We start from the raw sequence: 16,129 nt of genomic DNA on the forward strand, positions 1-16,129 counted from the left end.
CGCGCTCGCCCGGTGCTTGCTGGGAGAGTGGTTCTGCCCACGCACGTGCCCGAACCTGCGGGGAGGTCGGTTTTGCATATCCCCGGGCTGGGCCTCGCTGGGGCGCAGCGATTTGCATTTCGGAGCTGCAGAGCCCGGGGTGGGGGTGGGGAGTAGGTCTGTGGCCCTGCCTTAAGAGCATGCGCTTGACGACTTGGGCGGAGCTGGGGAGGGGGGGCGTGCAATGCCAAGGACTCCTGACCCTTCTAGGGCCCAGCATGTCTCACCTCTGAGCCCTTCTCTGGGGAAGTACCTTAAACTCTCCCTGGTCGGCCTCCGGCCCTCCCCCGGGGTATCTCTCCAGCCCTCCCCTCTGGTCTAATGACAGGTCGCCCGTGCTCCCCCTCCCCGCTCCCCAAGTTGTCTCTGTCCGCCCCCCCCCCCAACACTCGCAGCCCCACGAATCTGGCCTTTTCTCATGAAGACGTCTTACGTCCCAAGCCCCGCCCCCTTCCTTCATCTGACCGAAACCCGGCCGGGCCTCCCCCCTTCCCCCCCCCCCCCCCCCCCCCCCCCCCCCGTCCCCGGCTTCTCAGTTCTCCGCACTCCTCCGCGCTGCCCTCTTGGATTAGCTCACTCCCCAGGGCCTTTCGCAATTTCTCCAGCTCCTCTTTTTCCGGAGGCTTTTCCCACATCGCTTCTTCCTCATGCCCAGGGGGGCATCTTCCCCGCTCTGAATCCAGGGGCTCTCCTTCCCATCCCACTCTCCCACAGACAGACAACTGGGCCGACTCTTAATCTCTCCTTAGTTTAATGGTGGTTAGTGGGGCTGCCACCCCCTCCGTACCCCCCTCCCCCCGTACAAAACGTGTTTTTACAAGAAAAAGGCCTGGAATGGGGGTGGATCATGGTGGTGGTGGGGGGTGAAATCTGATTTTTTTTAATACAGATTTTTCATTTTTTAATATATTATATATAAAACCACAGAGACGCACACGTGGACCCTGGGCCCCTCCCCCTGGAGGCCTGGAGAAGGAGAGAAGGGATGGAGTGGTGGGGGAGAGCCCTGTGGGAGTCCTGGGGGCTGGGGGAGAGGGGATCTAGGGGAGGCATGTGGTGGGTGGGGGGAGCCCAAGCTGTGGGCAGGAGTGGGGCCTGGAGAGGGGGACAGGCCCCCCTCCCCCATCACGAGTTATGACAAAGACACAGAATCCCCATCCCTCCCCCCCAACCGTGCGAACATGGCTTTGCAAAGAGCAGTCCCCATGTCTGTGGGACTCTCACAATGGCTGGCACAGCGCCCAGGGAGGGATCCCGGAGAAGACAAGTCCCCTACCCCCACCCCAGGCTGCTCCCCAACCCTGCCACCCCCCTCCCCCAGCCTCTACCCCTACTCCCACCCCCTACCCCCACCCTGGACCCAAGTGTCCAGCCCCTGGCCCATCAGAGACCCAGGTCTCCAGGTCTCCTTTTCCTTCTTGGGGACTCAAGTATTCATATCTTCCCCTTCTGGGGCATTCAAGACACCCTGATTCCCCATTCCCTGCCCCTCAGGGGACCCAGGTATCCTGATTCCCCATACCTCACCCCCTTAGGCATCTCAACATCTGGCCCCCAGCCCTAACCTCCCTCACAAGGGCCCAGGTACGGCCTCCCTGGCTTGCTGGATGTTAGGGGTGGGGAAAGCTCCCAAAAGGCCCTTGGCCCAAGTCAAAGTAAGTCTTTGCTGGTTCCATCCTGGACTGGTGAGACCCTGCCTGGGCCAGGGGCAGAGCCAGGGCCGGGGACACGGGGAAGGGTCAGATGAAAAATTCCTCTTTACGCTTGTGTCCATCGCCCCCATTAAGAAAGGCCTCGCGGGCCTCCCCTTGCTCATCCAGTCCACTGGCCTCGTGGGTGAGATAGGAGCCTGTGGAAGGTGGGGGAATGGGGCCGGGGGAGAGAAATGGAGAATGAGAGTCTCAGGAGAGACGGGACAGACACATAGGAACACAAAGAATCAGAGACAGGGATAGAGACAACACAGGCCCAGAGATGGGTTTAGGGAAATGGGGTGATCAAAGATACAAAAAGATACATAGATACAAAATACTGGATCGGGAAAGGACGCGATAGGACAGAACCAAGGGGCACAAGACCAGAGACCCGCCCCGCAAAGTTGTTATGCACAAGCCCCTCCCCGTCTGGTTTTTGCCAATCAGTGACCCTAGCCCCACCCTTCCAGGCATCCCGGCCCCACCCCTGCTCACCCTTCTGCCGCACGGAGCACCAGACCATGCCCACCAGGACACAGATGATGAGGAAGACGAGCAGGGCCAGGATGCCACCCACGATAGCATAGGGCACTGAGGTCTGTGCCTCCACCACCGCGCCGGGGTCTGCTCGGCAAATGAAGGCACATTACTAGGACGAATTCGGGGACGGGCCCACACACCCCCACACACACCCCCGCCGCGCCGTGTACATTCGTGGACCTTTCCCGCCCCGCTCGCCAGCGAAGCCAGGGGCGTCGCTCAGACCCCCATCCCTCCCGTCGTGCCCATGGCGCGTTGGGTTCCGCCCCACTCGTATTCCGGGATGCCTCTGCCCGGCTCCAGGAATCGGTGGTCCCTTCGTGCCTCACCGTAGACCACCAGTACGTAGAGAGCTCGCGCTTGGCCGTGCTTGTTCCCGGCCTCACAAGTATAGGTGCCGTTGTCTAGGGAGGTGAGGCCAGGGAGGGTCAGCGTCTCTCCCAATGCCTCTGCCCGCTCGGGGAGCGACTCGTTCCCCCGGCTCCACCGGATCTGCCCGGGCCTGCGAGGAGGAGCCAGAGAGCTCAAGGGCCCAGGCAGCCGGCCAGCCTAGTCCCTGCTCTTTGGGACTTAGGTATTCAGACCTTCAGGGACCCAGGAGTCCCGATCCCCTAGACACCCCCCCCCTTCCCCACTCGAGGACCCAGGCATTCCAAACCCCCAGGCACCTCAGTTTCCCAGACCCTCCTCCCTCCCTACATTCCGGGACGCAGGCATTCCAATCCCCCAGTCCACTTCACCATTTGGGGACTCAGGCACCCAGTCCTTCCTCAGATCCCCCTCCACCCCAACCCACTCAAGAGTATCCCATCCACCCCATTCTCTGACCTGGGGTTCCCTGTGACAGCACAAGTCAACACCAAGGTGTCTCCCTCCCTCACCACAGCCTGGGAGGCGTGGATCCGGGCGGTGGGTGAGTCTGCGAGCAGAAGGAGGCAGGAAGGTCAAGGCTGGGGAGGGGGGAGGCAGGGAAAGCCCGGCAAATACCAGGTATAGATGGCCAGCCTTCTCTCCTCCGCCCCAGACCGGCATTCCGCTCCCACCCTGCCCTCCCCCCTTTTCCAGGTGGCAGAGGGCAGAAGACTGGCCCGGGAATCAGGAGCCCTGAGTCCTAAGCCTCGAACTTTGCTATCTTCTGGCTTTCGGCAAGTCACTTAACCTTTCTGGCCTTTTTCAAATAGAGAAGAGACTTAGAGATGATGGTAGGCAGCTAGGTGGCCTAGTTAGGGGAGGGGAGGGGAGGGGAGGGAGAGCTCCGGACTTGAAGAGGATGTTCAAATTCTGTCTCAAGATGCTAGCCATCTAAGTAACTCAGCCTCAGTCTTCTCATCTGTCAAATGAGGATATTAGCACCTACCGTAGAGGGTCATGGACACTAAATGATAAAATGTAAAATGCTAGTGATGATTTTTGTATTGCAGATTTAGATCTGGAAGGGACCTCAGAGGTTCCCTAGTCCAACTTCCTCATTTTTTTTTTAACTTAAAAAATTTTTTTTCGGGGCAATGAGGGTTAAGTGACTTGCCCACGGTCACACAGCTAGTAAGTGTCAAGTATCTGAGGTCATATTTGAACTCAGGTCCTCCTGAATCCAGGGCCAGTGTTTTATCCGCTGCGCCACCTAGCTGCCCCCCAACTTCCTCATTTGATAGATCACACTGAGGTTTACACAGATACAAAGTCACAAAGGCAAATGAGAAATGAAAGCGGAATCCAAATTCAAGTCGTCTACTTCCAAACACAGCCTGTCTTCTCCAGCTGCTTTCTAAGCCCGCACAGCTGTCATGTCCCAGGGCTTGGGGAGCCCCCAGGAGCTGGATTTGGGAGGCCAGACATATTAAGGGCCAAAGTATTTCTAATCCACACTTCCCTCCTAAACTGGTAGTCTCTGATCTGGCATCCCACTTGGTGAAGCTGAGACCTAAGATTTTGTTACTCCTGAGGATGAGGTGGTGTTTTTTTTTTTTTTTTTTTTGCAGGGCAATGGGGGTTAAGTGACTTGCCCAGGGTCACACAGCTAGTAAGTGTCAAGTGTCTGAGGCCGGATTTGAACTCAGGTACTCCTGACTCCAGGGCCGGTGCTCTATCCACTGCGCCACCTAGCCGCCCCAGGATGAGGTTTTAAACTAGATTATCTCTAGGGGAGAGCTGGTTGTGTGACTTTATTTGAATCACTTGAGCTCTCTGGGGCTTGCTTTCCTCATCTGTAAAATGTCTAGGGTTAGTTTCAGTGATGTCTGAGATTTCCTCTTTGAGCCTCAGTTTCCCTATCCATCAAAAGTAGGAGTGAAAGTGGAGTGTCCAAAGTTCCTTCAGGCTAGGTCCCCCTTTACTCCGTTGTGTTGTAAGTATTGCACCCTTCCCCCCAGAGCCTGGTCACTTACACTGGACATCCAGCACATACTGAGTCTGCTTGCTGTGGCCCGGAGGAAGTGCTGCGTTCTGAGCCTCACACGTGACGATGCCGCCATCATCCTTCCGGTCCACTTGGAAGCGCACTGTGCTGGCCACACTCCACACCTTCCCGTTCTCCTGCCGGCTGTCCACACCTGCCCAGGCAGACAAGTTCCCTTGGGGTCCCAGCTCCTGATCCACCCCTCAGACTCCCCTATGTCCCAGCCCTCAAGTATCACTCCTTTTCTCCAAAGAAAGGTACCAGACTGACCAGAGTGTTACCTGGCTGCACCCTCACCTCCCCCTTCCCAAATGCCCTGCCCCCTTACCCAGGCCCTCCCTCTACTTCCTCTGACCTCGGAGTTCTTTTCTGTCCCGGTACCATCGAAGCATGGCTGGGGGTCGGGATCGAGGCACAACACAGCTCAGCTCCACCTCACCGCCCTCCACAGCCTGCTCCCGACCCTCCACTATGGGGTTCTCTGGGGCCACTGCAAAAGAGGGAGAGGGGATGTCAGCACCCAGTGGGGATGCAGACAAAACATCCCACCTAGATTTGGAGTCAATTCAAATCTGGGCTCTGCCACTTACTAGTCATTCAGCCAATAAACATTTATTAAGCAACTATAAGCCAGCACAATCTCTCTGGGACTCATTTCCCCTTTGGAGAGAAGGTTGGCACTAGACAGCTTTGTTTTTGCTGTTCCCCACACAAATCATCCCATCTCTCCTCTCAAAGCTTTTTTTTTTTTTTTTTTTTTTGCGGGGCAATGGGGGTTAAGTGACTTGCCTAGGGTCACACAGCTAGTAAGTGTTAAGTGTCTGAGGCTGGATTTGAACTTGGGTCCTCCTGAATCCAGGGCCGGTGCTATCCACTGCATCCCCTCAAAGCTTTTGCATAGGCTTCCTAAGCACTCCCTTCTCACCTGTGCCTTCCTCTTCTTCTTCTTCTCTTTTTTTGGTGAGGCAACTGGGGTTAAGTGACTTGCCCAGGGTCACACAGCTAGTAAGTGTCAAGTGTCTGAGGCCAGATTTGAACTCAAGTTCTCCTGAATCCAGGGCTGGTGCTTTATCCACTGCGCCACCTAGCTGCCCACCTGTGCCTTCTTCAAACCCTTCTAGTGACTCCACTAATTTGTTAATGCCCGCCACTACTTTGTATACATTTTGAATTTACTTATCTATACCTGTTGTTTTCTCCTCCCACCATAAAAACTAGGCCCCATGAGGGCAGAGACTGACTCTTCCTCTCCATCCACTGGGTGGTCGACATACTGGACGACCTGCCTTTCCTCACGCAGGATACTACATCTACCATCTCTGTGCCTTTGCACGGTCTGGTCCCTCTGCTTATTCAAGAGACATGAATGTCTGTGTGCTGAGCGTTAGCAATGCTGATACAAAAGATGGTCCCCGTTTTCCAGGAGTTCACAGACTAATGGAGGAGTTAGCGTCCAGACAGCTACCTAAGAGCAAGCTATAGTCAGGGTAAATTGGAGATAGTCAGCAGAAGAAAGGCATTAGAATTGAGGGGATCAGGAAAGACTTCTTGCAGAAGGTAGGATTTTTAGTCGAGTCGAAGTCAGGAGGCAGAGGGAAAGAGGGAGGGCATGGAAGGCGTGGGGAGTGAGAAGGTGTGTTCTGTGAGGAATAGGAAGAAAACCAGTCACGGGACTTCCAGAGAGGGAGTTTCAGGTATAAGAATCCTGGAAGGGGGTGGGGGGGAGAAGGTTGTGAAGGGCTCTGGATGCCAAGTGGAGGATTTTATATTTGATACTGGAGGTGATAGGGAGTTACTGGAGTTGATTGATAAGGGGGATGGCATGGTCAGACCCATGTTTGGGTTTTTTTTTTTGGTGAGGCAATTGGGGTTAAGTGACTTGCCCAGGGTCACACAGCTAGTAAGTGTTAAGTGTCTGAGGCCGGATTTGAATTCAGGTCCTCCTGACTCCAGGGCCAGTGCTCTATCCACTGCGCCACCTAGCTGCCCCCAGACCTGTGCTTAAGGAAGATTGCTTTGGTGGCCAAGTAGAGGATGGACTGGAATGGGGAGAGACTTGAGGTAGGCAGACCCATCAGCACCTACTACTGTATTCCAGGTAGGAGGTGATGAGGGTATGTACCAGGGTAGAGGCTGTCAGAACAGAGAAGGGCACCTAGAAGACTCTCCCTCTTCACGTTCGCCTCTTGGGGTCCCTGGTTTCTTTAGACTCAAGTGTCCCTTCTGTAGGAAGCCCTCCCTGGTCCCCTCAGTTGCCAATGCCTTCTCCATCCAAGGTTACCTTGAGCCAGCTGTTTATGTTATATGTATCCATTGTTGTTTAGTCATGTCCAACTCTTCCTGACCCCCCTTTGGGATTTCTTGGCAAAGATACTGGAGTGGTTTGCCTTCCCTCCTCAGCTCTTTTGATGGATGAGGAAACTGAGGCCAAAAGGGTGAAGTGACATGCCCAGGGTCACACAGCCAGTAACTGAAGCTGGGTTTGAACTCGAGAAGGTGAGTCTTCCTGACTCCAAGCCCAACAGTCTATCCACTGTGGTGCCACCTACCTGTCTATCCATAGAAATGCACATTTTGGTTTCCCCTGGTAGAATTCAAGCTTCTTTAAGGTAGGGCCAGTTTCATTTTTCAAATGCTTATTGACTGACTGGATTCCAGTCGTCTAGGGCAATGCCTGATACACAGTAGGTGCTTCATAAACTTCTTTTTTTTTTTTTTAGTGAGGCAATTGGGGTTAAGCGACTTGCCCAGAGTCACACAGCTAGTAAGTGTTGTCTGAGGCCAGATTTGAACTCAGGTCCTCCTGACTCCAGGGCTGGTGCTCTATCCACTGTGCCACCTAGCTGCCCCCTTCATAAACTTCTGAGCCAATGAAGGTCCTAGTCTACAATCAGAGGTCGTGTGCACTTCAGGGATCGATAGGTAACAAGTGTGAGGTCACACAAGCCAAAGGGAGCTGGGTCTGAGGTCCCAGAGCTTCAAAGGCAAGCAGGGTCCAGAATGTTTCAGGCTTGAGGGGCCTTACCAAGCACAGTGAGGGTGGCGATCTGGTGATGTGTGTCTTCTGTGTACAGCTGGCAGAAGTAGCCGCCCTCATCGTCCAGCCTGGCATCTGAGAGCCTTATCCTGACCCTTCTTGGGGAGAACTCCTCCAGTTGGAAACGCTCATCCTTTAGGGCTGGGAGGTCACAGAGGGGTGAGAGAAAACCCGGGTGTCCTGCCTCTCTGGCCCTTCTCTTTTCACAACCCTCCCCAACTCTTGTCTTCCTACTCTTCCACAGCCGGCTCTTTTCTCCACTGCCCCAACCCGTGCCTCTATCTCTGTCCGACTCCCACCCTGGACCACACTCCTCCCCTCCCCTTCCAAACTTTCACTGACCCATCCTTCCCTCCCTAGCCCAGACACGAGGGCTGGAATGCATCTGGGCCTTGTGGGGACTTGTCCCAGTTGCACTTGCCTCCCAAGGCCCCAGGTTTGTTGATCCAGTGTCCCGTCCCACCCCAGCAGGGCCCCAGGCATCTGGCTCGCCTCACCCCTGGTGCCGTTGAAGAACAGTGTTTGCCGAGCTGGGTTCTGGAGGACGACGATGGAACCGTCATACTGGTGGAGTCTGCAGGTGATCTCTGCCACCCCGCCCTCCGCTACCGTCACGTTCTCAGTCTGCACCCCCTGGGCCGACCCTGGGCACCAGAGATACATTGAGATGTGCAGGCTTCACAGGCAGGCACAGCTCGCCCATTAAATAAGGGATCATTTCTCTAGATCTTCATCATTCCTGTGACTAAACCAAAGCCCACCTTATTCCTCATCTCCATCCCCAGCCCAATACATCTCCCTTCCTTGTCTCCAAAGCCATTCTTCAGAGCTACATTTCTACCAGATCCAACCTCTTTTCTCCTCTCTCCATCACTAAGACATGCCCCATCCCTAGTCCATCCCCACTCTACCCCTAACTACATTACCACCCCAACTTTCCCCTTTTTATTTATCCAGAGACATGATCTCCATAGCCCACCCCAACCCATCCCCCAGTTTCTTTCTTTCCCCAATTTAGTCATCCCCTCCCCTCCCCAATTCGCATGCTCCATCACTATTTCCATCCCACCCCATCCTTATTTTCATCAAATTTCCATCTCTCTCCTCTCCCCCTTCCCAGTCCCATCTCCTTCCTGGTCCCCATCCCCCTCTTGTCCCTGGGGGGTCTCTGTGAGTCTCCCTCCCAGGCTCAGTAACAAGCTGGGCTCGTGGCAGGAATGTTAATGTCCCTAGAGCTTTTGTGTCCATTGGGAGTGGGGGTGGGGGGGGTGGGAAGGGGGAGGGGCGAGCCTGAAGGCCACAGGGAGGAGGTTGGGCCAGGGGCTGAAGGCTGGGCCAGAGGGCTCAGGCTCCGGGCGCGGGCCCTTTAAACCTAAGGTTGTGTTGACAGCGCCGGGGCATTGCCATAGAGATAGTGCCAAGAGCAGCAGGAGGAGGAGGAGAGAAAAAAAGAGAGGGATGGGAAGGAAAGGGACAAGAACTCAAGAGTCCTTCCTCCCTATCTTCCGCTCTGCTCTGAGTCCCAGGCGTCCAGATTCCCCAGGCCCCTCCCCTCAGAGAACCGCGTATCCTCATCCCCCCAGCCCCGACTCCACAGGGACCCAGGAGTCCTGACCTCCCCCCTCCCCTCAGGGACCCAGGCATCCGGGCCCCAGCTGTCACCAGTCGGGTTTCCGTGGTGATGGACCGATCCTAGGGAAGGGGGGAATAAAAAAGGAAGAGAAGGGGGACGCGCCCCTCACGCTGAGTCAGCGAATCCCCACGGGAGGCTCAAGGTCGCTCAGCGGAGAAGGTCATTCCCCCCCTCCCCAGCTCCCAAGATTCTGAACCCCCCCAAATTTCTGGAGGTGGTACATTCCACGCCCCCCCCACCCCCCATCAATGGCCGAGTCCGGAGCATCCTTTGCACAAAGCCCCGATTATTCCTGCTCTGGGTGTAAAGGCGCCTGTATTCCAGGGACCCAAGCTCTCGACTGCCCTCCACCCCCAGTCTTCCAGACCCAGGCGCCAGATCCTCCTTCTCTTCTCCCTCCAGCCCGAAGGACCTAGGCACCCAAACCGACCTCTCCCTTAAGGGACCCAGGCGCCTAAAACCCCACTTCAAGGACCCAGACAATAATTCCTCTTAAATCTCCACCCCAGGAGCCCTCACTGACATTACTCAGGCGCCTGAACAGCCCTCCTTCCACCTTCATCTCAAATACCCAGGTACCTGGGCTCCCACTGTGCTACAGACTCAGGCATTGGGGTTCTTGGGCATCCAGTCTCCCAAGGACTTCAGTTTGAACTTCAAGTATGACAGGGACTTAGGCATCTGGGCTACCATGGACCAGGTATCTGGCTTCCCAGTTTCTGAGGCACTCAGGCATTTGGTCTCCCTGATATCTGATCTCTCAAGGACCCAAGGATTCTAACTTCTAGTCTTCCTGGCACTCAGGTGTACGGGCTTCCAGTCTCCCAGGAACCCAGGTATTAGGGCTCCCTGTCACTGAATCACCCAGGCATCTGGCTTCCCAGGGATCTAAGTGAACTGAATTTAAGCATCTTGGAGATCCAGGATATCAGGCTCTCATCCAGTTTGAGACTCAGGTTTCTGGACCCCCAGCCCCTGCTCCTCAAGGGACCCAGACTCCTGGGTCTGGCAGGGGAATGTTGGTGGGGGTGGGGAGGGTGAGTCAGCAGTTGGAGTCACACAAAGCCCCCCTGTGGCCCCCGCATTCCTGGGATTCCCTGAGCTCCCAAGATGCTGGGCTGAAGCCCAAGCCGGGGGCGGGGATTCCTAGGAGACTTCCCCAGAGGTGTCCCAATATGTCACTCAGGAAACACCCTCACCAGCCTGGGCACCTGGGGGTTGGAGAGGAATAGGTCAGGCTTCCTGGGGCCTGGTAGGGCTGGGCATCAGAATGCCTGGGTTCTTGAAGAGCAGGGACTATGGAAGAAGAAGTTCACTGGTGCCATGAGCGGTTGGGAACTAATAGGTCCGTCTAGCTCCCTCCCTGGGGGAGAGAAAGCCCGCTTTGTCCTGGCGGGGACAGAGCTGCCTCGCACGGCATTAACCGCCCCCAGCTCAGCCACCTCGAGGACCCAGGCATGCTCATCCCCCAGGCCTCAGCAAACCCAGCAGGGACCCAAGTGTCCTGGCCCTCCCCCACCCCCAACCCTTAGAATTGCAGAATTGAAGGGACTTTGAATTGAACTTTTTTCCCTCTGACATTTCCCTCCCTTACTCTCCCTACTCCTCAACACCCCCCCCCCACCTCCCCACCCCTTGCCGAAACCCAGGGCATCCTCCCATGGATGACTCAGAAGAGTTCCATTCAAAAAACCAGAATTCCATCAACACAGCAAGGCACACGTCAGCCAGTCTTCCTGGGGGTGGTGGTGAGGGTGGGGGTGACCACTGGAGGTCTTTGTGTCTTAGTGTCTCTATTCTTGCTTCTTCTTCCTGTGTTTGTCTGTTTCCACATATCTCTCAGTGTTTCTGTGTGTTCTTCCTTCCCTCTAGTACCTTTCAAATGTCCTTCCCAGAGTGGCAAGTAGGGTGGCTCTGGGTTGGGGACAGCTAGAGGAAAGGTTTAGGGCCACATCTGTGGCTCCAGACCAGCTCCCAGTAGCCTAAAGAGTGAGTATTTTCCTTAGTCATTCCCTCCCCCCAAGTCTGGAGACAAGGTCATAACATGTTTGAGCTAGAAGTACCCATAGACATATCACCAAGTTCAACCCTCTTGTTTTCCAAGTGGGGAAACCGAGGCCCAGAGAGTGGGAGGAATTCTCCAAGACCACTTCGTGAATCTCTGGTGAAGCATCAGGGCTAGAATTCAGGTCTTCTGACACCCAGGCACAGACTCTTTCTATCCCACCGCAACTGGCCTTTCACTGTGTTCTTTTTGGGGGAAAGTTTATTTATAAGATTAAGGCAATGCCCTGAAGGTATCCACCCTCAGATTCAGTAGAAGCTTGGATGACTCTCTCTCTCTCAGATTCTAAGAGCCTCTCAGTCTGAGATTCTAAGACTCAGTGTGAGACCCAGAATCTAAGATTCTAGAGCTCACAAGTTTCACATTCAAGAGCCTATCATTGCACGTCTAGAGTCTGTCTCTAGTTTCTATTCTAGAAACTCTGCTTGTAAGATTATAGATCTGAGACTTCAGATTTCAGGGATTATGACTGTAAGAGGCGATAGGATTTATGAATTGTTCTTAAAGCCCAGTTCTCCAAGGTATGGAGAGTGAATGATTCTTGTCAGAGCCCAGAGTTCATATGAAGAGTCTAGAACTCAGGAATCTCTTCAGGTTCTGGATGAGTCTCTGGTTTGTGAGTCTGATTCTGAGAGCATACATCTAAGACTTTGGGATAGGATTGGAAAGTTTTGATTTTTGTATCCTGAAAGTCAGTGACTGCAAGTTGAAGAACTCACAAGTCTGTGAAGATAAGAGGTATTATGAAAATTGTACCATGACTGCCAGGGCACTGGAGCAAATGCTGTCAGGAGACTGGAGGTTTGCAGGGATGGTGAAGGAATGCGGAATTGCAGTGGGTCAGAGAAATGGTGTTGTATGTCTCTGGGACAGTCCTAGGAAGAGGATAGGCTGATGCCAGAGACACCAGGCATTTGGTTCTTTGGACCTGTGCCTTTAGGTGCCTGTGCCCTGAAAAGCAAGGGAACTTGGACTTGGAAGAGGAAACCTAGAATGGAGAATGTCTGAACTGGAAGGGACAATGGAACTCATGGTCTCTGTCCGAGTCCGAAGGGAACTTAAGATATAGAATGTCAGAACATAGGATGTCAGATGAGATTCTGGAAGGGAACTTAGAATATTCATTATTAGAGACAGAAGAATGTCGGGGCTAGGAAGAACATAGAATGTCAGAGCTGGGAGGAGCCTTAGAGTTCTTCTAGTTTTCTGTTTCTCAGGTTAAAGCAAGGGAAACTGAGGGGAGAAGGTACTTGACAAGGTCCCACCACAAGTCAGGGGCACAGGCAAGACTAGACAAATCCAGTTCTCCTGGTTACCAGCCTAGGGCTCTTTCCCTGACACCAGATCGTAGTTGTCTCAAACCTATGAAAACACCCAACTCTGATCGATGCTTAGGCTCAGCAAGTCGAGACACAAACACTATGTACCTCTTCAGTTGTCTCACCAGGAGGCCCCCACTGGGGCCCTCTATCCAACTGGTCTGTGAGTTTCTATGTCTTTGAAGGGCTATGGATTTGTCAAGGTGGAGACTATGCTTGGAGATCCCTGTATGTCACAGAACCATAGGATGTCTGAGATGGAAGAGACCTTTAAACATAGAGTATCAATATGGAAAGGATCTTAGAACATAGAATGTGAGGGCTGGAATGTCTAGTCCAACCCTTTTGTTACTCAGAGGGAGAAATTGAGAACCCAAACCTAAAGGGACTTGCCCAAGGTCACATAGGTAAGTAAGTAGCAGAGCTGAGATCTGATCCCTGGCCTCTGTATTCCAAATCCAGTGGTTTTCTCAGTACCTCACATTGTCCTTCCAATGTGTGTATGTATGAATTTGCTTGGTGTGTCTGGCACTGACACAAGTTCCCTCATTGTGTGTTCTCTTGTAACCACCTTCATCCAACCCCAACATCTCCAGCTCAGACCCTAATCTGGTGTGAATGGGGAAAAGCAGAGGGGCAGGGATCAAGGGAAGACATGGATGAAGAAGGGGACAGGAAGAGACAGATTGGAGAGATAGGGATAGGAAAGACAGGGAGACAGAGATGGGGGACAGGGACGGGAGAGATCGAGAGGGACAAAGCGGGTAAGAAGACAAGGATAAGGAGGGGGACAGGGATAGGGATGGGACAGAGACCGGGCTTTGAGGGTCAGGAAGAAAGGGATGGAGTGGTAGAAAGATGAGGAGGATTGAGGGAATGAGGGGTCGGCAAAATAGAGACAGTTTGTAAGGAATGGTGGGCGAGAGGGACGGGGAAGACCGACAAAGATGGGCCTCTTTGTCCCGGGGCTAAGCCGGGGCCTGTGTCTGTGTTGGGTGCGATGGTGGGGAGTAGGTAGACTGCCGCATCCCTCCCTCCGAAACTCCCACTCTCCTTCTCCCTCTGGACCCCAACCCAAGCATCCAGGAAACCCGATCTGGCTCGGCTGCGCATCGGGGCATGGGACACACGGACTAAGGATGTGGCTCCCCCTTACTCCCCACCCGTCCTGCGGGTCCGGGCTCCGGCTCCTTTCTTTGTCGGGGGGTGTGTGGCGACCGGGGTGGGGGGAGAGGCGCGAGGCCAGAGATTCGAAATGAAACCGGGAGGGCTTGGGGCACCAGAGCAGGGATCGAATGCGGAGCGGGCAGAAGATTCGAAATGGATCCGGGGATCGGGGAAAGGATGGAACGCGGAGAGGACAGGAAATTCGAAACGGAATGGGGGGGGGCGCGGAGAGAGACCCGGGATAGAACGCGGAGGGGGCCGGGGATTCGACATGGAGCTGGGGCGGGGGGGGGAGTGCGCTAGACAAGGGATGGAACGCGGAGGAAATGGAAGGGGAGGGGGGCGCGAGACAGGGAGTGCAACGCAGAGCGGGCAAGAGATTCCAAACGGCGCTGAGGAGGGGAGAGGAGTGGAGGGGAGAGCAAGAGGAAGGCAGGCCGAGACGGGGAAAGGGCAGAGTGCGGGGTCTGCCCGTCCAGGGATGCTCAGGGATGCTCAGGGGGCTGTTGGGGGTGGTGGTGTCTGCGGATAGATCGCATTGTTCTGGCCTTTGCAGCAGCTTTGACCGCCCCCCCCCCACCCCCCCTTGTCAACCGAGCTCTCCCCCCAGCACAGCGCCCCGACCCCGCTCCCTACCTGTCCCGGCCGCGGCCGCCCAGACCAGCAGCAGCGGCCACGGGAAACGCCGGGCCGGGCCCATGGTGGTGCCGCCGCCGCTCGCTCCCGGCCCGCTCCTTCCCTCCCTCCCTCCCTCCCGCCCGCTGGCTTGCTCCGGCCCCGCACCTGCACCGCCCGGCCCGGCCCCGCCCCCTACCGCCTAATGAGAGCGCGGGGCGGAGCCTGTGGAGCCCAGAAGGAGGGAGGGGGGAAAGGCGGGGACAAAGTTGGGGGTGTGTGTTGGGGGAGGAGGATCATAGGATCCCAGCGTTTACAACTGAAAGGGACCTCAGAGGTCATTTAGTCAACCTCCTTCCTTTGAGAGAAGGAAACTGAAGTGCACAGGGAAAGTGACTTACTCAAGGTCACACAGCTAGTAAGTATCAGCCTTCATAGTTATTCTTTTTATCATTATTATTATTATTATTCCTGTCAGAACTGGGTGGGTCTTTAGACCATAGAAAGTCAGTGAGGTCTCTGAGTACTCGCAACCTACGATGCCAGTTGGCCGTGCCTCCAGGCGCTCTAAGGACCCCCCCCCCCCCCAACTTCATTCATTGGCCCTGGAGACCAAAATGAAACTTCTGAATTGTGAATGGAGGGATGAAGTGGATGTGCCTCAGACCCAGAAGCCCTTGGTGGTCAGGCAATTAGATATTAAGCAGGGAGTTACAAGGACTGTGTAACCCTGAATCAGATAAAGCTTTCATATAAAGCAGTTGCCCATGGTGAGCAGGCAGCAGAGTTTTAAAAAATAGACAATGCCTCCGGGCACTACTGGTCTGGATTCCTGCGAGCTGGGTCCCTGGGGTAAGGAATCTCCTTCTGGAAAAGAAAAGTCTATCATAGCTAAGACCCAGATGATTGACAGCCCCCCGCCCCCCCCATGATCGTCAGAGTGAAAAAGCAGCTAAGGGATTTCCCCCTAGTCCAATGCCTAGTTGTGTGGTGGCCCCATCTGCCTAAGAGAGAGGAAAAGAGCCGACTCTTCCCCTTGAAGAGAAGATGTAGAATATCAGCAAAGGTCTCCTTCTGAAGCTAGAATCGGAGAAGGCTCCACCACCTAAATGCCCCATTGGAGCCTCACCTAGCAGAGACCAAAGGACCAGGAAAATGGCATCAAAGGAATCATGCCAAGACCAGCAGGAGAAGCATCATGCCCACTTGCTACCTACCTGCCTACACACGCCAGCAGGCCCAGCAGGAGCAGCACAGTCACACCACTGGAAGAGATGAGAAGCCCTTTAGAGTCAGAAGTGTGTGTGTCATCTCCCTCTCTGGGTGCCCAGTAACATTGTGTACTTGTTCTCCCAACCCGTGTATTCCTGATGCATTTGTCCTTCTACATATATATCTTAGCCACATGTGTACCTCTCCACATATTTCCCTAGTTCTGTCCATTACATGTAGGCTTTGTTTTGAATTCATTGTGTAGTTAGGCTCATTTGTAAGGGGAAACACATTGGTGGGCACTCATGAGCTATGATCTCAAGCAGATGAGATCTCACAGTGGACCATTCACCTAGGATAGCTTGTCTGAGGGGACCCACAAACGAGGCCGGGGTGAGTCTCCAGGGGCTATA

At 54.5% G+C, this 16,129-nt stretch overlaps 1 protein-coding gene across 1 annotated transcript; it reads right to left on the minus strand.

The window, feature by feature from the left end:
* Positions 1 to 1,368: 1,368 nt before the first annotated feature.
* Positions 1,369 to 14,633, minus strand: CADM4 (cell adhesion molecule 4). The gene is made up of 9 exons (XM_043998506.1): positions 14,526 to 14,633; positions 8,203 to 8,349; positions 7,694 to 7,846; positions 5,024 to 5,158; positions 4,658 to 4,822; positions 3,102 to 3,192; positions 2,603 to 2,775; positions 2,229 to 2,357; positions 1,369 to 1,888 (listed from the first exon to the last, which is right to left on the minus strand). The coding sequence occupies exons 1-9, from the start codon at positions 14,587 to 14,589 to the stop codon at positions 1,779 to 1,781; spliced, it is 1,167 nt and encodes a 388-aa protein (XP_043854441.1). The 5' UTR covers positions 14,590 to 14,633; the 3' UTR covers positions 1,369 to 1,778.
* Between the last annotated feature and the right edge of the window lie 1,496 nt (positions 14,634 to 16,129).

This window comes from Dromiciops gliroides, chromosome 3 (assembly GCF_019393635.1).
Source record: "Dromiciops gliroides isolate mDroGli1 chromosome 3, mDroGli1.pri, whole genome shotgun sequence".
NCBI classification, from domain to species: domain Eukaryota; kingdom Metazoa; phylum Chordata; class Mammalia; order Microbiotheria; family Microbiotheriidae; genus Dromiciops; species Dromiciops gliroides.

What these genes read in the sequence shown, in the direction of transcription:
- CADM4 (XM_043998506.1), bottom strand. Translation starts at nt 14,589, where the DNA reads ATGGGCCCGGCCCGGCGTTTCCCGTGGCCGCTGCTGCTGGTCTGGGCG. An exon ending in GGCGGCCGCGGCCGGGACAG is followed by an intron (nt 8,350 to 14,525) that starts GTAGGGAGCGGG and finishes TCTGGTGCCCAG; the next exon opens with GGTCGGCCCAGGGGGTGCAG. An exon ending in GTATGTGCTGGATGTCCAGT is followed by an intron (nt 3,193 to 4,657) that starts GTAAGTGACCAG and finishes TTCTGCTCGCAG; the next exon opens with ACTCACCCACCGCCCGGATC.